This window comes from Echiichthys vipera (assembly GCF_963691815.1).
Source record: "Echiichthys vipera genome assembly, chromosome: 6".
Lineage (NCBI taxonomy): Eukaryota > Metazoa > Chordata > Actinopteri > Perciformes > Trachinidae > Echiichthys > Echiichthys vipera.
In genome coordinates, this window is record NC_139831.1 from 17,340,297 (window position 1) to 17,363,018 (window position 22,722).

General features: G+C 40.8%; 2 protein-coding genes across 3 annotated transcripts in view; both read left to right on the forward strand.

Moving 5' to 3' along the window:
- Nucleotides 1–7,260, forward strand: part of pdgfrb (platelet-derived growth factor receptor, beta polypeptide) — a 30,641-nt gene extending 23,381 nt beyond the window's left edge. For both annotated transcript variants that reach the window (XM_083915834.1, XM_083915835.1), the window contains exons 17-23: nt 35–147; nt 579–701; nt 1,006–1,117; nt 1,849–1,948; nt 2,097–2,202; nt 2,479–2,765; nt 5,129–7,260. In XM_083915834.1, coding sequence (XP_083771960.1) covers nt 35–147; nt 579–701; nt 1,006–1,117; nt 1,849–1,948; nt 2,097–2,202; nt 2,479–2,765; nt 5,129–5,276 — 989 coding nt within the window. In that variant the 3' untranslated portion in view covers nt 5,277–7,260. The remainder of the gene's footprint in view (nt 1–34; nt 148–578; nt 702–1,005; nt 1,118–1,848; nt 1,949–2,096; nt 2,203–2,478; nt 2,766–5,128) is intronic.
- Nucleotides 7,261–8,312: 1,052 nt separating this feature from the next.
- On the forward strand, nt 8,313–20,928 carry csf1ra (colony stimulating factor 1 receptor, a). Its single transcript, XM_083915836.1, has 22 exons — nt 8,313–8,440; nt 9,174–9,243; nt 10,834–11,115; nt 11,519–11,806; nt 11,916–12,052; nt 12,136–12,301; nt 12,396–12,591; nt 13,552–13,667; nt 13,782–13,893; nt 14,020–14,219; nt 14,477–14,568; nt 14,707–14,833; nt 15,015–15,119; nt 15,211–15,321; nt 15,484–15,646; nt 15,736–15,818; nt 15,920–16,023; nt 16,364–16,486; nt 16,591–16,702; nt 16,796–16,895; nt 18,713–18,824; nt 19,127–20,928. The coding sequence occupies exons 2-22, from the start codon at nt 9,192–9,194 to the stop codon at nt 19,271–19,273; spliced, it is 2,928 nt and encodes a 975-aa protein (XP_083771962.1). The 5' UTR covers nt 8,313–8,440; nt 9,174–9,191; the 3' UTR covers nt 19,274–20,928.
- The last annotated feature ends 1,794 nt before the right edge of the window (nt 20,929–22,722 follow it).

Below are 22,722 nucleotides of genomic sequence, written 5' to 3' on the forward strand. Positions count from 1 at the left end.
CATGTTTGTCATCTCACCTTGTCATCATGTTCAGGTAGCGGCAGATTGGACTTGGCTATCAGCGATTCTTCAGTTCTCACCTATGACGATCTTTTGGGCTTCAGCTACCAAGTGGCAAAGGGGATGGAGTTCCTCGCCTCCAAGAATGTAGGACGTTAAAGATAATGTTGCAAAATATGTTGCTGGTGATATCTGACCATGGAAATAGAATCAAAGTAGAAAGGACATTCCCTTTCACATCAACATAGCAGGACGGTCAGATGGTGGCGGCCATTTTTGTGTGTACTGACATGCACGCAGTGTGGATTGCTAGAATGAATTGCTTCATATTTCTATTGGCAAATCATCTAATTGTATTCATTAAATGATAGGCCAAAACAGAAGCAGCCAGTGAGCTTAGCTTATTTTTTTTTAGCTTAGCATAAAGACTGGAAACAGGGGGGAAGTACTAGCCTGGCTCGGTCTGAAGATAACCTATGATCACCAATACAAGTCACCCATTCACACTTTATATCTTGTTTAATCTGAACAAAAACCAATGCACTTATTTCATTTTATTCAATTTTATTCCACCACAGTGTGTCCATCGTGACCTCGCTGCCAGGAATGTGCTGATCTGTGAGGGCAAACTGGTGAAGATTTGCGACTTTGGCCTGGCCAGAGACATTATGCATGATTCCAACTACATCTCTAAAGGCAGCGTAAGTGGCAAAATCATAAAAGATTTACATCTCATCAAAAAAAAATGTAAAAACTGCATGATGACACCTTGGTTCTTGTTCCTATCAAGTTTGAATGCACTTCTAGAGAATCACTTTGGACAAATCAGCTGCTAAATGGAGTAATGTAATGTAATGTATATAATTGAACCAAAATCAAATAATACCGTAGCTTAACACATACTACCGAATTAGATCAGTAGTGGGTCTGCAATGGCAGCAGATAAGTGCAAGCTGGACTCTTATAACCTGATCAACTACCTAATGTCTAATTGATTTCTTCCAGACCTTCCTGCCCTTGAAGTGGATGGCACCTGAAAGTATTTTCCATAACTTGTACACTACACTGAGCGACGTGTGGTCATACGGCATTCTTCTTTGGGAGATTTTCACACTGGGTCAGTCCAAAAACACACATGTTTTTTATGCGCATTTACACAGAAAAACTGCCATTTAACAAAATTCAAATGGAAACCGATTTACACATAAGAGGGATTCATCTTCTCTAATTGCTTATAAAGGTCACCCTGTAAGGTTTTCGTCTGCTTGACTCCCTGTTAATTCTTTGAAGTCACACAAATATTCACAGACTTCTCCTCCATTCTTCTGGCAAACTGTACATTTGCGTCAGTGTTTCTAAAATGACAGTGTAATAATCTGTATAGCAAATTTCAAATTCCATGACTGAATGAAAGCACATAAGAGTTTGTTTGAAGACTCATATGAGGTCTAAACCTTATCAGGCACAGTCAAGCTTTGAAATCCGCATTTCCTCATTCAGGGTATTGTGAGCTTTTCATTAGTTTATTTGTTTATTTATTTTAAGTCTTCCCATGATGAAAACAAAGGAGACAGTTATTTCATATGCAGCTTAAGCAAGAGTGGTGGAAAAACAAACTCACAATCCAGCCTCTGTGAGTGCACTCCCCTGTCTGTATTTGACTGATTGGGTCTGAAAAATAAATCATAACAATAATAAAAATAATAATTTGGTGCTGGTCTCCTCAGAAAAAAAAGTCCATCAATTTAGATGGTTTGTTTTTTGATGGTTTAAATGTACAGTTCATATTTAGATGTATTATAGATTACTAGCCTGTGCATGACTTATGATTTAAAATGCTTCCTGCAGGAGGAACCCCCTACCCCGATTTACCAATGAATGAGTTGTTCTACAGTGCTTTGAAAAGAGGCTACCGAATGGCCAAACCTGCCCATGCCTCTGATGAAGTGTAAGTCACATTGTAACCTGCCCCCCCTCCCTCCGCCCCCCAGACACACACTATCGAAGAGACATACAGACAATAAAGAGATGCAAAATGAGCGTGCATGGAAATGTAGATTAAGAAATGAATTAGTTGTATATTGTTCATGTTGCAGTTACGACATCATGAAGAAGTGCTGGGATGAGAAGTTTGAGAAGAGGCCTGACTTCTCCTTTCTGGTCCACAGTGTTGGGAATATGCTGGCAGACAGCTACAAAAAGGTACTTTATTTATATTCAGACTGTTACTGCAGCATCCAGAGCTTCAGAACTGTGAGCTTGGACTAAGGCTAACTATAGTTCACTTAGTAGAGTCCGCCAGTTTGATTCCTCACTGATTCCTAAAGAAGAAAGAAAGTAAATATGCTGTGGTGTAAAATCTTTGGTGCTCAGTGTCTCATATCCGCACTCTGCACCCTGAAGCTCACAAGTTGTTTATTAATGAAATCCTTTATTGTTTATTTGCTGAAATAATCACACTGTTGTCCCTGGCAACAGAAATACAGCCAAGTCAATGACACCTTCCTGAAGAGCGACCACCCGGCAGTGGCCCGCACCAAACCCAGACTCTCCTCGCCCTTTCCAATTGCCAACCCAGCATTCGGCTCCCCACCCCCCCTCTACGTTCCCCCGGACCCCTACAACCAGAGCCCCAGCCCCAGAGAGTTCAGGCAAGAGACAGACACACAGGAAGTCATAACTTCATACAACGAATACATCATTCCCATCCCAGACCCGAAGCCGGAGGACATTTTCACCGATGTGCCGTCAGAAAGCCCTGAAAGGTACAGAGCTGTTGAAAAAGAGGGATGTATTTGCTTAACAAGAGCAGATTTTTTTCCCACCACACACCCACTCATCCAGATGTTGAGCTGAGACAATAGCTGTATTATGGAGGCAGATATAAACATACAGTCAAGCAAAGATGGCCTTATATATATTTATATATATAATGTTTTTTTTTCATGACACATAACTAAACTTGGGTTCAGTTGTTTAGTTTAGTGTTCTAAGAAGTCGATCAGTTTGGGACGGACAGAGTAGAGGAGTCCAACCCTGTGTTTTGAACTTTGGCAGCATTTAGATCATAGATTGTACCTACTTGTGGTTTGGGTCGAGGTCTTTGACCCTGTTGAGTGATAGAGAAGACTGTTGGCCCAGGACCACAGACTGATGTGTTTGTTACCAGGCATTTTGAAGTATCTCAACAGGAAAGCTGAATTTAACTGGCAAAATTTGATAAAACTTGCAAAATGCAGTAAAAGCTTTTATATTTCCCCGAGGTGGATTTTGCCATTTACGAAAATAGGGTTGATGCATAAACACCTTTTGCAAATTACTTTTGTTGTAGTGAACATTTAACTCACATGGCTGATCAGCTGTTTCTGCTGTCGCTGTCTTCTCGGATATTCCAGTTACGTGTCTTTGTCCCCAGACAGAATAAAACATGTACAATATTATCTGACATGAATGAACTATCACTTGAAATTACTTGAAAACAAACTCCTGAAGACCTCTTTGCATTTTTCTCTCGTAGAAGCGTTTAGATCAGCGGTGTCAAACTCAAATTCTCAGTGGGCCAAATTTAAAAACTGGGACAAAGTTGTGGGCCAAACTCAGTATCTACAAGAAAAAAAACCCCTGCAAATGTGTATGTTTCCGTTCTCTCCAGATGTGTAATGTTGAACCTTTTCAGTGCAGCTCCTTCTACTTGTCGTGGTGTTTCTTATGTTTTATTCTTTGGTTACAGCCACAGTGGCTCTGCAGACGAGACAAACAGCTCTTTACCTTCATAAACAGATAATCTGCCTCCCACCGCTGCTGAAAGCTCCTGTTTTCCATATTTCTTTTGGCCGTTTTTGGGGAGGGGTGGATTAAGTTTGTCTGCAGAGACTGGTAGCATAGATGCTCATGTTTGTTAGCAGAAAAGTAGCGGTGTGTGCGCTTTAAACTCGCGGGCCAGCTCTCACAGAACCTTGATATGATCCTGAGGGCCAAATATAATTACACCACGGGCCAGATTTGGCCCACGGGCCTGAGTTTGACACCCCTGGTTTAGATGAACGAGGTTGTGTGGTTTCCAGTTAGCAACCTAGACTTTATATGCTCTGTTTACTGGCGGCTTACAGCCATGTGTAGCGTATAGCGGCGCCTTCTGACGAAGCTACGCAGTATAGTTTATTCGCTCTGAAACAGTTGATGGAAACACATCTAATTTGAATTTCTTTTTCTGCTGAATAAGTTCTGATGTAGTGGAAATTGAACTCACGTGACTGATCAGCTGTTTCCACTGTTGGTGACTTCTCGGATATAACATGTCTTTGTCTTCGGACAGAATGAAACACGACCAATACAAGCTGACATGAAAGAGCAATTAAACTGCCCAACTGAACCAAATTTCTGAAGATCTCTCTCGATTCTTCTTTTGTAGACGAATTAGATGGCCAAGGCGATTTGTTTTCTGGAAGCAACCAATAATTCGCTCCAAACCAGTTGATAGAAATGCCCTAATTCGCATTTCTTCTTTGTCACATTTAAAAAACATTACTTAAAATTAGCTTGACAGTTAAGTGGAATCACAGCTCATGGATCTCATGGCCAGGCAGTGTCTTAAAATCAAAATAAGACAATAACAAAATTCTTAAACAGTCACCCTTTGAATTTTCTTAAGAATTGTGAGGTTATGGCTCATACAGTGACAGTTGTATCACTTCTAGTAGACTGACTGATAATCTATTTTCAGACTTTATAGGCTGTTTTGATATTATCTGCTTAACATCCTAAAGAAGTACAGAGTAACTGCCTCTTTTATCAGTGATTTCTAAGAAAAAAACATTTGAACAATCTTGCAGCAAATCAGTTCTCATCGGGAGTTTAATGTCTATGACTACAAGACATACTTAACATTTCATGAACTGCACTGGAAATACTTTATAAAGCATTTAAATGTTTTCAAAATGGGTGAGTAGTTTAAGTTTTGGGTTAAAATGTGACTTGTGGTTGCTGGAAGGAAAATGAATGAAGAGGAACGATGTCCAAATCAGCACAACAAACAGATATTAATAAATACAGACTCTGGTGTGTCTTTCTATGACTCATACGTGACTGAGTGCACGATGTGAATTTGTGTTTGTCTTCCCGCCCTCAGCTCTCTGGCTCAGGAGGAGGAGATGGACTCCCTGTCGCAGGACACTGCTGACACTCTGCCAGAAGAGGACAGGCTGGAGGAGACCAGTGAGAGAGACGCTCTGCTGGGCTCCTCCGGGACGCCAGAGGTAGAGGACAGCTTCTTGTAGGAACCCAGAAAAAAACATCAGCTTTTTTTGGGAATTTTCTTTTTAAACCTGCCTGAAAAAGGGAACGTAACTAAACTAAAATGTAGCAGAATTGAGAAGGCAATCTTTGTATTTCCACTAAGCGCTCAAAAAGTGTTGCCCTTCTTTGTTCCTCTGAAACTAAAATGGTTACAAATAATGAGAGTGATGTTATCATCCAGTCATTTATTGGAAAAAATTAATATGGTACTCTCCTCACACTCCTGGAATCAGTTTACAGTAAGAGAAGATGAGTGTCTATTGTAGACAGTCACTTATGAGGCCTTATGAGCTATGTGCTTTTTTAGTTAGACATATTCAGACACATGTACGTAAGCTGAGAACAGCCATGCTTGCAATTATTATCTTAATACTGTTTTCTTGTGATCACGAGTTCCTTATTGTGTTATCACAAGAAAACAAATGATCCATCCATCAATCAACTGCTTGTCCATGACGGGGTCATGGGGGACTGGAGCCATCTCAAGCTGACATTGGCCGTGAGGCGGGGTACACCCTGGACAGGACGCCAGGCTATCGCAGGGCACATAGAGACAGACAGAGACAGACAACCATAAACACTCACATTTACACTTACGGGCAATTTAGAGTCACCAATAAACCCAACACTTGCATGCCTTTGGAGGAAGCCGGAGAGAACCCAGGCAGAGGAGAACATACAAACTCCAAAGCCCCAGGTTCAAACCTCTTGCTGTGAGGCGACAGTGCTAACCACTACACCACCGTGCCGCCCAACAAAAGATCTTTTCCTCTTATTACTTATAATGTTTATCAGAGATTAGGAGTGTCATGGTGTCACGCACTAAAGTCAAACCAGTAGTTCAACTACAGTGCACCCATATAAACTCCTGCTACTCAGACAAACATGACGAAGCTTGTTTTTTCAAGATAACGATATAATTAGTTTTTTATATCGAAGTAATGGAATTAAAAAAATAATAATTGCAATGACAGTCGCTCTCGACTTCTGTGCATGACAGGCCCCCTTTACTTTTCACAACAAGTGTAGGTTTTTAGAAAATCAGGTATTTTTGTTAACACACCAATATAAACAAAAACAACATGTAATTTCCTTGTTTCCAGTGGGAATCTGATTAATTAATATTATGTCCCAAAAAACACAATCAGCCAGGGTAAGTGATAAATTGAATTTAAACTTTATGTTGCATTTCCCCCTTAAGTACGACCGACAGCTATATTCACTGTATTTTAATATTTTTGTTATTTCCCGGACATAAAACACAGACAGATTCTACATGCACTGTTTTACTATGAAAATACTTTTTAGTTACATATGCCATAGTGCCAGATGTTTCCAGTTTTCTTTTTTTGTGGGAATTATATGAAATGTATATGTCATTTGTGAATTTTTAATACTTATTTTGTATAGGTTTAATACATAGTTTTGTGCCAGATTTGCACTTTATTTAGAAACACGTGGATATAAATAATGAAGATATAAATATACTCCAGAATAAAGACTGAATAGTTCAACTGAGAATCAACTTTTGACTTAAACATGTGGCTGTTACAGTAAATCAGTTTCTGTGATGACAGGTGACTGTTTCAAGTGAAAACACTAAATACAGCGTATCACTGCCTTAGCACAAGACGGCACACGAGTGCCTTTGTGTAGACTGACGGATGCTTGTCTTGCAGCCGATGTTGCTTGCTAATATGAAGGACTATTGTACTCCACAGACTAGGCATATGTGTACATGAAAAACAAATGCTTTTTGTCTTCTGCTGCATTGTATAGCCTCCACTCACATAATGTTTAAACTGTCAACACTATAACGCCGACAATAGTCCACCATTTAAGATAACACATTTTCTGTAGCAATTTGAAATGCACAAGATCACTGTATCACAAGCTATGGTACCAAAGCTCTTCTTAACGTTTACAAATGTATTTTTTTATATGTGCCATTTTATATGTTGTAAATGTGACAATAAATGTGTATTATCATAGTAGCACCTGAAGTGCGAGTCCTTTGTCTTGTATGTATGTCATTTTTTTATATTATTACATTAGTCTGTAATTAAAGGTGCTGTACTCGACATACTGAAAAAGACAGTGTGCTGAGAGAGCCTCCACACTGCATTCAGCATCTGATACTTAAAAGGCATGCACATGCACTAACATGCACACACATGCACGAACTGTTGGACCGACAATTAAAACAAGCAGAGAAACTTGATTACAACACATACACACAGAGGGAGAGAGAGTTAATTCTCTGCTCAGTACACCATTACTCCACTATATCTTTACATAGAAAATATTGATTTACTGCTATATCAATGCTCTGAATGTCAAGTATTGTCAGAAATGAATATTTTGGGTGAAATGATGACTTAACCTGATGACTGAATTTGATAGAACTTTTTTTTTTGAAGTGACAGGCATAACCAACATGATTTTGGGTCATAAACACTAACAGCTGTTTTTGTGTCTGGGTGTTGAGTGTCTGTGTATTTAACATGAGGCATTTATGGAGGGACATTCAGGGGATGCGTAAGACGTGTCTCTCCATGCCGTCATGTAAAACATAAGGAAAAAGTTCTGATTCATCACAGCAGTTGACTGCTGTGCAGTTAATATTCACTTTTCTCACTCTACACTCTCGTATCTCTCAGTGCCTTTATCTGATCAGATTTATAAGAGACCTTTGACTTTCCTTTCCTCTTCTTCTTTGAGAGTCCACTCTCAAAAAGCTAAGCCGTGGTCCACTGAGGTGAGACTAATCACCTCAGTGGATGTCTCCTTTCTGTGGCAAAGTGGAACTGACTTATTAATTTGTAGAGCATGATTTTCTGATCCGCCCACACACACACACAAACACACACACACACACACACACACACACACACACACACACACACACACACACACACACACACACACACACACACACACACACACACACACACACACACACACACCAACACCAATTCCCTCCACCCTCCACCACTTGCTGTCGGAAAGTTTGCTGTGGTGAAGAGACTGTAAACAAGCAGAGGGGAGAAGAAAAGCAGAGGCAAACAGAAAGAGAAGAAGGGACCCTTGGGTCAGCTCTGGATGCTGGAAACACCAAACCCTGGGATACTGAAAACATCTGCAGGTGAGTACTTCTGAAATAAATGACTAATGCTTTCATAATGCATTTAATATCAGCTGTATTCCCCAGTTCTAATCATGAAATACTTCCTCAACGTATTTTCTTCTCTTGATTTTACTGCACACTTTAAAAGACAGACTTTGCAGTGGAATCGATTGTTTATAGTAGGGATCAATGATATGGCTATGGATATTTTAGGGCCGATGCCGATTTTCTTATTTATTTATTTATTTTTTTCATCAGCTTTAGTCGATGACTGAGACTGACTGCCAATTTTCTTGAGCCCTTATCTAGAGCCGATACAACTTTTCCTCCATCAATATACATCATAAAAATTACACAATGATGATAACAGATGTTACGAGAGTCAATTTTTAAAAAAAGGAACATTTATTGAACTGAAAAGGCGTCTCCAGCAACATGTGGCTGCATGTGGACACCTGTCTGTAAATAATGCCGGGAAAAAACTATCAACAAACGCAGCAGCCCGCATCGGCCGATACCAATACACCTAAAAAACGCAAATATCCTCCGGTCGATGTATCGGTCTGTCACTTGTTTATAGATTCACGTTTTCCATGCAAAGCTGCACTGACCGGTCAGAAAAGAGAAGTTAATGAGAGGGCACAAGTGTTACCACAACTTCTTCAGAAGTGTCTTTCTCATTCCTCTTTCCAGCAGTTCAAAAGAAGTGTATTTTTGTCGTAGCACACTGTCATTAACATTCAAACTGCAGGTTTGGAGTTGATCCAGGATGCAGTCCTACCTCGCTCTGCTGCTGGGGATTGTGGCCTCTGCTGCTTCAGGTAAGAAAGCTAAAGCTCTAAAGTTGCAGTGCATCAGCACCTTTTCTTCTGACTCTGACTTTTTTTGCTTTGTTTTTTTTTACATTTATTGTGGATCTAAACAATCTGAAATATAACAATGCAAGAGGAAGAGGCCCACTGTAAAACAGACAACCCATACAGAAGTTTCTTTATCATTTTCATATTGATTCGAAAAAAGTCTGACAACATTTAGGATTAGGTATGTAAAAAAACTCTAAAAGGTTTGGTTGAAATAGATTTAAATTGAATTCAACTGCATTAAGCTATATTCTTTATAGGGCGTTTTTCTCTGCACCACAATGTTATACATTAACAATGCAAACTCAAACACAACTTTTCGTGTATTACGCTCAAATTAATTCATCATTCATTTCATGGCATAAACTCGTGGTCAGTGCAGAGGAGTTGAGAAACAGAGATCTCACACAGGCTTTCTTTCTCTTTTTTCCCCCCATTTTGGTTCTCTGAACACTACATATATTACTATCACCCGCCAAGCATCAAATTGCGATTTCATGTATTTGCATTTGAGCACATAAAAGCATCTGTTGTTTGGTTTAATTATGGCTGAACAAATTAGTTTTGCTTTCTGGCGCATTACAGTATGAGGGAGGTGTGATTGGGTTCATTTTGGGGCTGGATGAATAGTTCATTCAACTATCAGGAGGTTCAGTACTAAAATGGGGATTAGTTTCATTATGTGTGTTGTGAACAGCAAAAAAATGCTGAAGATGGAATCTCAGTTCTGCTTCAATCTTCAAAACATACTGTCCAAACCTCTAAATGGACACTTTTATAATCTTCATCGAAAGTGCAGACTGAACACTAAATGAGAGGAAGCTTCAGGTTAAAAGCAAAGGCATGTCAGTCTCTCCAGGGTTTTCTTAAAAGTGGTCCAGCCCCCCCAAAAAACATCCTCACTCTCTCAGGAGACTCTTAGTTAGGGTCTTTCTGAGTTGCCTCAAAGATACCTGAAAAATATGACTTCCTTTTCCTACACTTTAGATTCCTGATGTCTTCTCTTATTTTTCTTGTTGAACATGAGGGCCTGTTAAGTGCCATTATTGTTTTCACATCTCCAGCGCTGTAAAATGCAGAAGTGAGAAGGATCAAGGGATGTTATCAGGCTCCAAGTCTTCAATCTGTTTCCTGAATTCAGAATCAGATTGCTTTCAAAAATAGATGTGAATCATGGAGCAGGCGAGACAGCGCTTGGTTCTCAGTTGTTTTTCTTTAAATGACTTGAACGGAAACAAAGTCTTGAATTATCAACAAAGAAACAAATAATAGAGCAAAAACATGCAGGAAGTCTTGCTTGATTATTTATTGGTGCAGACCACCACGGAAACACCAAGGCACTCCATCTTCGGGGGAAATTATTTAAAAAATGTATTCTTCGAGCATACTGGCACTCTTACTGACCAACACGTATCGACTCTAGGTCTTCATTAGGGTCAACTATACTCTCTAGGAATTTCAACAACAAAGTCTTTTTTGTTATATTTGTTCTGCTGCCTAAACAGTCAATAAATGAAATCATTAATACATACAGTATTTCTGTTCCTTCAGCTGAATGGAGGCATCCGGTGATCAAGTTCAACTCTAAAGTGGTGGAGAGTTCTGAGGTGGTGGTCACACCCGGGACCCCTCTAGACCTGAGGTGTGAGGGTGACAAGCCTGTGAACTGGCAAACAAGGCTAGCCAAACACAGACGCTTCGTGTCCAAGGGCAACGGGAACGTCCGCTCCTTCAAGGTGGAACGTCCCTCTGCAGAATTCACTGGGACATACACGTGCGCTTACACTGCTGGGTCGCAGCGACTGACCTCTTCAGTGCATGTGTACGTTAAAGGTGAGCTCAGATAAATGAACACAACAGTAGTTCCTAATGTTGAGATGTAAGTGCTTGGATGAAGTATTGATTGTCCACACCGGTATTTACTTTTCTGCAAGTATTTATTGAAGTTATAATATCACGTTACTCCATTACTTTATGATCAACACTGTAAAAAAAATTAATCTGTAAAACAAAGTTTCCAGACAGATGCTGTGAAATTACAGTGAATTAAACTGTAAAAACAAAACAAAACAGAGCACATTTTAAAGTCAAAATCAGGAAGATTACATTGTATTTACTGTAATTGAATATGTTTTTTACAGTATTTTTTACAGTATCGGTCTGGAAACTTTGCTGTCAGTTTTTTTTCCCAGTTTTTTCCCGCTTCATGAATTGTCTCCATCCCTTTCTTTACTAGATCCAAACCGCGTGTTCTGGACCAGCAGCACATCCCTGCGGGTGGTGAAGAAAGAGGGTGAAGACTATCTGCTGCCCTGCCTGCTGACCGACCCGGAAGCCACAGACCTGGGCCTTCGCATGGACAATGGCACATCCGTGCCATCGGGGATGAACTTCACAGTCAACCAGCACCGTGGTATTCTCATCCACAGGCTCCACCCCAGCTTCAATGCTGACTATGTGTGCACGGCCAAGGTCGATGGAGTAGAGAGGATCTCCAAGGCCTTTTCCATCAACGTCATTCAGAGTAAGGCCACTCGGTTGTTAGGACTGATCACCCAAAACTGTCAGAGAGTAATCTGAAATGATGCTTGCATCGAGTTTGTTACTCATTTGTGATTTTTCTCTCGCTCCAGAGCTTCGTTTCCCTCCATACGTCCTCCTTGAGACGGACGAGTATGTGCGCATTGTTGGAGAGGATCTCAAGATTCGCTGCACGACGCACAACCCCAACTTCAACTACAACGTCACCTGGACGTACACGACCAAGTCGGTCAGTATGAGGCATCTCAGGAGTTTTTCTTGATTGCCCGTTGAACTCGTAATTTCAATTTGGTTTCCTCTTTTTGCCTTCAGAAACCAACGATAGAGGAGAAGGTTCGCTCCAGTGGAGAAAATCGCCTGGACATACAGAGCATACTGACCATCCCCGCTGTGGACCTGGCAGACACAGGGAACATTTCCTGCACAGGCACTAATGAAGCAGGGGTGAACAGTTCAACGACGTACTTACTGGTTGTAGGTAAGCCACAGAAAATAATCGCTCCTGCTGTCATATTGAAAACACAGGAATGTGTATCAACCACTAAAAAAAAATAAAACATTCTTCTAAACAGACAAGGCCTACATCAGGTTGTTGCCCCAGCTGTCCCCTAAACTGACCCACCAGGGTCTGTCAGTGGAGGTGAACGAGGGAGAAGATCTGGAGCTTGCCGTGCTCATCGAAGCGTACCCGCAGATTACAGAGCACAGATGGCACACCCCGACATCCCCCAACACACAGGAGCACAAGCTCATCAGATACAACAACAGGTACAATACAGAGAGAGAGAGAGAGAGAGAGAGAGAGAGAGAGAGAGAGAGAGAGAGAGAGAGAGAGAGAGAGAGAGAGAGAGAGAGAGAGAGAGAGAGAGAGAGAGAGAGAGAGAGATGGTAACATAGGAGAGGACTAGCTTCGTGAGACCATCCTGTTCTTGTGAGCTCCATTGTATTTTACTCACAGATCAGTCCAATCAGCGTTGGTTTTGAGGCGGGTCGAAGTGTGACTGTTCAGTGTAAACAACATGCCGGCTTCCATGGATGACATTAGCGCAGCTATCGAGCAAGTTTGATCAGAATTAGAGAGTGTTCCTTCTCTGAAAGAATAGCAAAAAAAAGGCTTTTCTCTGAGGAAAAGGTGCCAATATCCTTTACCGACATGTTGTTTACTTTCTGAGCTTTGCCGTTCAGTTAGTATGTCATATGCTTTGTTGAGCTGATTAGTTGATTTGGCCTGTCTATCACAAACATAGGTGGTGATAGACAGATGGTTTATCCAATCAGCAATCAGTATTTTTACCCCTTCCCAAAAGATCTCCAAAAAAGAGTTTCCAGATGGATATGCTGAGCAAATGCGAATCATGTGAATAATCCATCTGGTGGAGTCAGCTTAGGAGAAGATACCCATAAGTTAAAAAGTCCAGATCTACAATTTCTGCAACTTATTGCTCCAAGATGCCAGCACAGTTTAAATAAACAATCGTATTGTACTATAGGAAGAGGAAGCTACTCTGGATTTGAAATATGCTGCATTTTGGGTGAACTTGACATCAAGGTCATTATATTTGCTCAGGTCATGCTAGAGGAAGGAGCTGTGTTCTCTTTTTAATCTGTCGATGTACTCTGCGATGACACATTAGCACTGTCTGAATTCAAGCTGCAGAATGAGTCACTTCAAATTCCTCTTTTTTTCGCAGTTCAAAGATCGTTTTGGTGTTGTTGTTTTTTTTTTAGATACCATGCTAGTCTGCAGCTTAAGAGAATGAATGCACAGGAGCAGGGGCAATACACCTTCTATGCCAAGAGCGACTTGGCCAATGCATCCATCACATTTCAAGTCCAAATGTATCGTAAGTAAACAAAAAGCCCATCAGTGAACACAGTCATGATGACATGGCATGGTTAAGTTCTCTCAGGTAAAAAAGGAAAATAAATCTGACAATCATTTTTCTCCTCACTAACAGAGAGACCTGTTGCTGTGGTTAGATGGGAAAACATAACCACGCTGACTTGCACCTCGTTTGGCTATCCAGCTCCAAGAATCATCTGGTACCAGTGCTTTGGGATACGGCCTACGTAAGTTTCACTGCACAGGGAAAAACTAATCAGGAAAAAATGTCATGTGGTTTGGCGTATGTCATTTAGCTGGCACTTTCACCAATCATAGCTTTGTCTGACTGTATGTGTTTTGTAATGAGGCAGGTGCAATGAAAACACCACAGGGCTGCAGCTGGCGATCCCTCTCCAGGCTCCCACAGTGGAGGTCCAGAGGGAGGAGTACGGGGCCGTGGAAGTGGAAAGCGTCCTCACCGTGGGGCCGTCCAGCCGGAGGATGACGGTCGAGTGTGTGGCCTTCAACCTCGCCGGCGTCAGCAGTGACACTTTCGCAATGGACGTTTCTGGTGAGTATCGGATAATTTGATTATCACTCGTTCTCTTTCAGGAGGTGATCACAAGTGCTATTGTATAGTCATATGGTGCTCAAACTAAATCTAATGCTGTGAAATTGTATTGTCATGGTCAGCAGATCCTTTTGAAGTTTTCTCTTTTGTTCTTATTTAATGTAGCTGCACATTTTAAAAAAACAAAAAACTATACAGTGCAAACAGCTTACATGAGTTAAAAAATGAGTTCATATTGATCTTCCTCTGATTGCCAGACAAACTCTTCACCTCCACCTTAACTGGAGCAGCGGGCGTTCTGGCCATCCTCCTTGTGCTGCTGATTTTTCTGTTGTACAAATACAAACAGGTAAGGTGTTGACCACCGAAACAAACAGCAGTCTAAATGTTGTTTACACACAGATATTTCCACAGGACACTGGTTATTTATTTGCTGTGTTTTTGTTTCTGCAGTTTACTTCCATTTGCTCCTATTTTTTGTCTTCAGAAACCTAGGTATGAGATCCGTTGGCAGATCATTGAGGCAAGAGACGGAAACAACTACACCTTCATTGACCCCACTCAGCTGCCTTACAACGAGAAGTGGGAGTTCCCGAGAGACAAGCTGAAGCTAGGTCTGCACCGTGTTATCCTAAATTGACTCAAATGCACTCTTCAAACAATTATTTAGTGCTCTAGGGAAACAGTAAATATATACATAATAGAATTTTAAAAAACCTGTAAAAATCTGCTTTTAAATGTGAAAAAGACCTGGTTTGACTATATGGTTTCTCGTTATATTTTCTGTCCAATCAGGGAAGATCCTGGGTGCAGGAGCTTTTGGAAAGGTTGTTCAGGCCACAGCCTACGGTCTGGGAAAGGAAGACAACGTGTTGCGTGTAGCTGTGAAAATGTTAAAAAGTGAGGAGATGTTAGCACAGAGATGGTTTTTTGTTCCAGAGAAAATGTTACCGATGATAATATGGTGGCAATCTACACTGTGTCTCTGCAGCCAGTGCCCATTCAGATGAGAGGGAAGCTCTGATGTCGGAACTGAAGATCCTGAGCCACCTAGGACACCACAAGAACATTGTCAATCTACTGGGAGCCTGCACCTACGGAGGTCAGACAGCGCCCTCCCTATATGTTCTGTATTGTGATGTAGAATATTGTAAAAACATGTTTATGAAAGTCATCAAGTTCACAGAAAATTAGCAAAAGTAATTTGCTTGCGACCGTGTGTTCTTTGTTGAAAGGGTTATAACATATTGTGCCTCCTCATCAGGACCGGTGCTTGTGATCACAGAGTACTGCAGCCTCGGCGACCTCCTGAACTTTCTTCGCCAGAAAGCAGAGACCTTTGAGAACTTTGTCATGAGCGTTCCCGGCAATACAGAGGACTCGAATGACTACAAGAACGTCTGCAGTCAAAAGCAGTTCATTAGAAGGTACGTCACGGGATCAGATGCGCCGTCTAAAGACAAACAAAAACACCAAATCTCTGACATCCCACTCTCTCGTTTTCTCAATCCAACAGTGACAGTGGGATCTCCAGCACATCTTCAAGCAGTTACTTAGAGATGAGACCCAGCCAGATACCCAATGTGGAATCATCTCCAGGTGAAAAAGCTTTCTCCCCCCAATCCCAGTTTAGATTAACAAAAGTGCATCCATAATAAAAACATAATTACTAACATTATTCCTGTCTGTTTCTTGTCAAGATTCTGTGTGTGAGGAGACTGTTGACTGGCCGCTGGACATTGACGACTTGTTGAGGTTTTCCTATCAAGTGGCTCAGGGGCTTGACTTTTTGGCTGCTAAAAATGTGAGCAATATAAGAGGTCTAAGTGAACAAACATCTAAAACAGAAAAAATTACCAACAATGCACCACTGGATTTATGCAAAAAGCAACCAAATTTGCATGAAAAAGTATTGCTTTTTTATGATATATGATGAATGAAGGGTGTGAAATCATATAATGTGAGGAAGCTGTTAGGGGTATTTCCCAATACATTCTTCATCTCTACTCATCATCGTAGTTTGACAATATATGTGATCATAATTTTTCATGCTACAGTGAGATATACTGTTCTGTGATTTTATTCTTCTCTTTTGATGTGTGAGACTAAAACCCGAGACAAACTGTGTGCGTGATTGTGTGCAGTGTATTCACAGAGATGTGGCGGCTAGGAATGTCCTCTTGACCGACCACAGAGAGGCTAAGATTTGTGACTTTGGCCTGGCGCGGGACATCATGAATGACTCCAACTACGTGGTGAAAGGCAATGTAAGCCCTCGAATAGAACAGATCATGAGTTTTCTTCGCATTTACCAAGTTATAAACTACATTAAGAAACACTTTTTGTGTACTTTTTTACATTGTGCGTGAAGGCCCGTCTGCCAGTGAAGTGGATGGCTCCAGAGAGCATCTTCGACTGTGTCTACACCGTCCAGAGTGACGTGTGGTCCTACGGCATCCTCCTTTGGGAGATCTTCTCTTTAGGTCCGGACACATGTGTACTTTATGTACCCTACATTTACACACATTAATGTCATGATTTGCTTGCTAAACTTGCTGTCAATGATCCTCTGTTAGGCAAAAGTCCTTACCCCAGCATGGCTGTGGACTCCAGGTTCTACAAGATGGTGAAGCGAGGCTACCAGATGTGCCAACCGAACTTTGCCCCGACTGAGATGTAAGCTCGACCCTTCAGCCACATAAAGTCTGGTTCACAGAGAAGATCGATCCCTGCAGCTTTTTCAACGCGGCTTCTCAGTAAATGGCGTGCAAGCAACAAGCGTGCACAGCAACCTTAATGCTCAACGTTTTTTGGTTGCTGTACTCTCCAAAATGCTTATTCTTGCAAATAAGAATAAGCAAAAAGTAATGGTAGGAGTAGGCTAGTGTGGTTATTAACATACCTCCAAATTTAAATTACTGCCCACTTTATTTAGCATCATGTTTTTCCATGGTGACAACCAGCAAAATACCTCTTCTTTTTCCCAGTGTGATGGCTCTCTTACCACATATTTAAGTTAATTTGGCTGTCCCTGTGGTCTCTACATAAAAAATCATTCAGATGTTTTTATAGGCAAAAGTGCTCGCCCAGTCTTCCCAGCAGTAGTTACAGAAATTCCAAAGTGCACAACCAAGTGCCCTGATACATTTTCTAGCCTTAATGCTGGATGCGAAATATGCGGCGACGTAATTTCTCCCACGGGAGCCCTCATGCCGGGGACACTACTACAACCATAAACCTGGCTTCAAGTGAAATTCTGGTGTAAAATCATCCCAGGCTCTTTTTCAGGCAAATTTTTGTGTACGAACTACTATCAGAGAAATCCGGGACGGCCGCTAACAGTCGCTAATAGGCTAACAGGCTAATACTGCTCCAAATAACACCAAACCTCTGCAGTAGCATGATAAGAGTCCTTATACATTAACCGAAGCACCAACAATGTAGTTAGTGAGCCCGGAGTTTATTAAAAATGGTCTCAAAGGCTTATTTGATGAGTATATTTACCTAAAAAGAGCCTGATGATGATTTTTGGGATGATTTTACACCGGAATTTAACTTTAAGTCTCAAACTTGTCTGGACTCTGGAGCTACTCCATAGACACTGAATGGGAACCTTGGTTTGTTTGTTTTCTTTTTTATACCCAAATGATTTATTCTACAGTTGTGTTTTCAGTTCTGAAACAGAAAATCCACACTTTATACTTGATGACATCACAAATTGGAGTTTTAGCACTCTAGTTTTAGGATTTGGGAGAGAGTTGTGGACTGTCTTAGACCATAGGAATAACATGTATGAATTTTTGAAATTGGCTGTAGTTCCCCTTTAACTGAGACATATTTGCACAAATAATTGATCCCACATTGACTTCAACATTAAACAGTTCAAATAGTGCGCTTCCAAAAACCTTCATCACATGAGAACAAAGATCCATTATGTCTCATTTGATTTTCTTTCTGATTATAGTTTGGGATATCTCTTAAACATCCTGAAACATAACAAGCCAAAAACTCTTTACTTAACAAGCCTGAATGAGAGGATAAAAAGTGTGTTTTTTCCCCCAGTATCTCAGACGGCCCTATCATCTGTGTGTGCTGATTTGACATGGCTGCCCCCCCCATTTAACTATAGAAACAGAGGGCACTGAATCTGAGTCAGAGTATCATCATCTTGTGTTCTGCTGTGTGTCGGGCCTCGGTTCTGCCTGTTAGCCACATGATCTCAAAGCTAGGAAGCCATGTAAATGCTATTTCACGGCAGCAAAATGGGACTGGAGGGGCAGGGGTTCTTATGAACGAGTCTCTCTTATTAAACTATGTCACCACCTCTAAGCTTCCCCTTATTCGTCTAATTTGGCTTCATACAGTTCACTGCTTTTACACCACAAAGTTTGAGAAGTGACAATTAAGTACAAAGGGAGAGTCCAGGGATCTAATAGAAAAATAAATAGAAATAAATCTGTCTGCTATGTAAGTATGGTTCACTTTTGTTTCAGCTACATGATCATGAAGATGTGCTGGAATCTGGAGCCTACTGAGCGCCCAACGTTTAGCAAAATCAGTCAGATGATCGAAAGACTACTCGGGGACCAACCTGAGCATGAACAGGTAAGTTAGTGAAACAAAGTTCAGTCTGGCTTTGCCCAAACTATCAATGGAACGAAACATGTGATGCTCCAGCCAAAATGTCTTCAGGAAACTCTCCTTTTTATATTGAATTGTCCCTAAATCACAACACATTTAGCAGAACTGTGAAACCAATTAAATTAATTAGACTTTTTTGTGATAAAGTCTTATTAGGGTGCTGTTTCCAAGGAAGACAGTCCTATGCACTTTAAAAAATTGAATATTATGATGAGGTTTGGCTATCTTGGATCAAGTCTCACCATCCTAATGCTGCCTCTCCACAGCTAATCTACCAGAATGTGGAGCAGCAGGTCACGGAGGGTGAAGTGTGTGACGAGCCCAAGTGCTGTGAGGGCCCCTGTGACCGGTCTTATGACCACGAGGAAGAGGAGCAGCCTCTGATGAAGACCAACAACTACCAGTTTTGTTGAAAGCTCCCAACCGCCGATCAATCAGCGAATCATCACTCATTACCAAGCATCAGGAAAGTGGGATCAGCTGTAGTTCATGGCCAGAGTACCGCAGCATGTTCTTAACCGCCGGACAGTTGCAGAGAGTCGCCCTCACAGCTATTTTTTGCCCGTTGTTCCTGCTATCCAGGCAGAGAAGCAGCTGCAGCGAGCATGTGACTTGCCTCTTTGCAGACCATGACTAGAAACCGCCACATCCAAAGACCGACTGCAGACAAGAAAGGAGGAAACATGTCAACAAAACTGCACAAGCACCCAAAGCTGTACAGTATGCTAAACATAACTCCCCCTTCACAGACTGTTTATTACTCTTGTGTGTGTGTGTGTACTCGAGGTATAATCTGTTCCCCACAGGATCATCTGTTTGTCCTTTCTTCTGAGAGTGTTCTTGATTATATATTGTAGCCTACACTGTGTTTATTACCATTTTTTTTATTACTGCCCCAAGACAGGGGACGTCTTGTTTTTGTTGAGATGTTAGTCAGGTTTGTCAGCAGGTTCACTTCCTTTTCATTATTTTTATTGCATGTAAAGTTTGTTCTTAGAGGAAGCAACCCATCAGTCACAAACACTGGACCAGCAGCAGCTACGTCTTATCTCTATGTGCTCTAGACAAGTTAGGTTTTATTCTGATCATTATAATCGAACATCCAAACAGTGCGAAGGCTTCTCCCTGTTTTTAACATGCTAAATTGACCGTGTAGGAAGCAAACAAACAACCATGTTGTTTTTTTTCTCCCTGTGCTTTGGTCACAGCTGCGTTTCTTGTGACACACTTACAGCAGCTGTGAGTCGGCAGGAACATGTGATTGTTCCACTTCGTAATTAATTAAGCCGCGTTCACTGTGATTTAGGAGCAGGGACTACAACTGAACCTAGCAGGGAAATCTGTGGATCTGTTACGGATCAGATGGACAATGTTTCATGTTTGACAATGTGAACGTTTTTTTTGTGTGTGTGGCACATTTTTAACTTCTCATTTCCTGTAGAATTAGATGGATGTTAGGATGCAAGCTTTACCTATGATGTCTATAAGTAGCGATCAGCATACACTGCCAACTCTTTGAAGATTTTAGAAACACATATAAGCTATATGAGCGATAAAGACTGTAAATGTGTGAGACTTCAGGTATTCCAAATGTGCTTGTATCTTAATGCAACACGAGTGAGATGTCTAATAATGTTTATATATCATGGTGTAAATCAAGAATTATCTTTATTTTCGCTGGAATGTTGTAGAGTAGTAGTACATTCATGTTTCATATGTGTGTGTTTTTTGTGTGCAAATTAGATATTCGAAACTACAAATTAAATCACTGAAACACTGCAGAGGCTTTGAACCAAAGTCTTATATAGGCTACTACGAGGTTGCTATGTGGTTTCACATGTTTCTAAACTACTGTGTGTTTGTCTTTGTTGCACCTCACTGAGCTGATAGAAAGTTCAAAACTTAATGTTCTTCTCTCCTCACTTCCTATATTTTTCACTGGATAGTGTCCAATCCGCATTTCCTCTGGAACATTTCCCACAGTATCTGTCAACATCGTTGCACAACTCTCAAATCGTCGTAGGGAAGTATTCATCCCAACGCTGAGACTAGAGAGAGAGTCTGCGTCGCCTCCTCCTTTGTGTTTAACTGAAAGCTGTTTTGAAGCAGCTCACCACTTTAAGACACCTCATAGGGTGTCACACTCTCTGAGGTGCATTTGTTCGGTTGTCCATCGAGAAACTGAGATAATACTGAGTTTGAGTAAAGTGCAACAATCTCTGCAGTGCTTTTGTTGACCTCCTCTCTTCTTTTCCATCTTATTTTATCAATGACCTTATTGGCAAAGGCACAAAAAAACATTCCTGGGCTTTATGTTATTCTTTCTCCTCAATAAGCTTCTCATCATTTCCTTTAAAAAAAAAGAAAAAAGCCTAAATAATAAGCTCACTTGCACTGTTTTACAGTAAGTGAAGATTTAAACTGTAAAATTTCTGTTGTGTTGGTTGTTAACCTTCAGTAGAATGGTATAAATTAAAGTTAGCCGACCTGTTGAATTTTTTCTTACTTTAAGGAAATGCAAATATATACAGTATAGGCAGCGGCATGTACTTAAGTATTTTATAAAAATTAAAGCCAGAGTATTCATTAACAAAATGGTTAGTTTTGTAACGTTGTAGCTGGTCTCGGTGGTGGTAGGCATACTATAGCGCACTTTAAATCCTTTAAATATATCACATTTAAAGGACCAGTGTTTAGGATTTAGGCAGCTCTATTGGCAGAAATGGAAAAAAAATTCATAATTATAGTACAGCCTGCCATATTGCTACGCCATATTCTACAGTAGCCCATGATGGACAAACCAAACACCAGCTCTAGAGAGGGCCTGTTGTGTTTTAGGTCACCTGAAGGCCACCGTATCGGTTCTACTTCACATGGAAGGGAGGGTTGAGGAGAGCCGTATTTAGTTGGTTGCCGTCTGCAACCTCACCACTTGATGCAACTAAATCCTACACAATGGTACTTTAAAGCTTATTTTGCAAACATAATGTTACTCTGGGAAGACTATTGACTACAGCCATGTTACTGAATAAAAAAAGACAGTATTTCTCTTTGAAAGTGGAGGTAAAGTCCCCTTATAAAGAATTCCAGTGTATTCACAATCCTGAAAACGTTGCTTGAGGGGAAAACCAGAAAAATATTTGAAGTGGTTTGATGTTAAAATTAGGGTATTTTAGGATGTCCAAGCTTTAAAAGAAAAAAATAAACATCAAATCTGTGCAACTCTTGTAGGATGTAGGGCTTTTTCCCCTGTGGATAACCATGACATTGGTGATATCTGAAGCCTCTTTTCAAACCACGACTGGCATGAGAACGATAGTAATTCTGGTAGTTTTGATGAATGGATGCAAACCCTCACTGCTGTTATGTTTGTAGCAGCTTACATGAGGATGTGTGTCTGCTCACTGCCCACCACTTCTAAGATCTATAAAAGTTATAATAGTATTTGTAGTGAAAGGCCAGTTTAAAGAAGCTTCATCACTGTTAAATCACAGAACTATTGCTCCTACATATTTTTAAATGTTACAGATCAGACAAACATCTTAGTATCTATTGAGTTAATGCATTTTTTTTTTTAAATAGATTTATTTGTTCCATCAGCAGTTTCATTTACAGGACTTAAAGATGGAGTCAGCGATTCTGAAGAACATTTGTTGATATTTGAACACCCAAACAAATACACTCCCTCCCATCAGTGATCCTTCCTAACGTTAGCATGGGCCAGATTTACCGTTCCTCCCGCTCCCACTGCCTCTGTGTACGTATTCTGCCTTTTCCCCCGTCCTGTGCAGGTGCGCAAACGGAATAGTGATGTGTAACTGGGTTCGAACCACTTTGTTTGTTTCCTGTTTACAGTGTATAT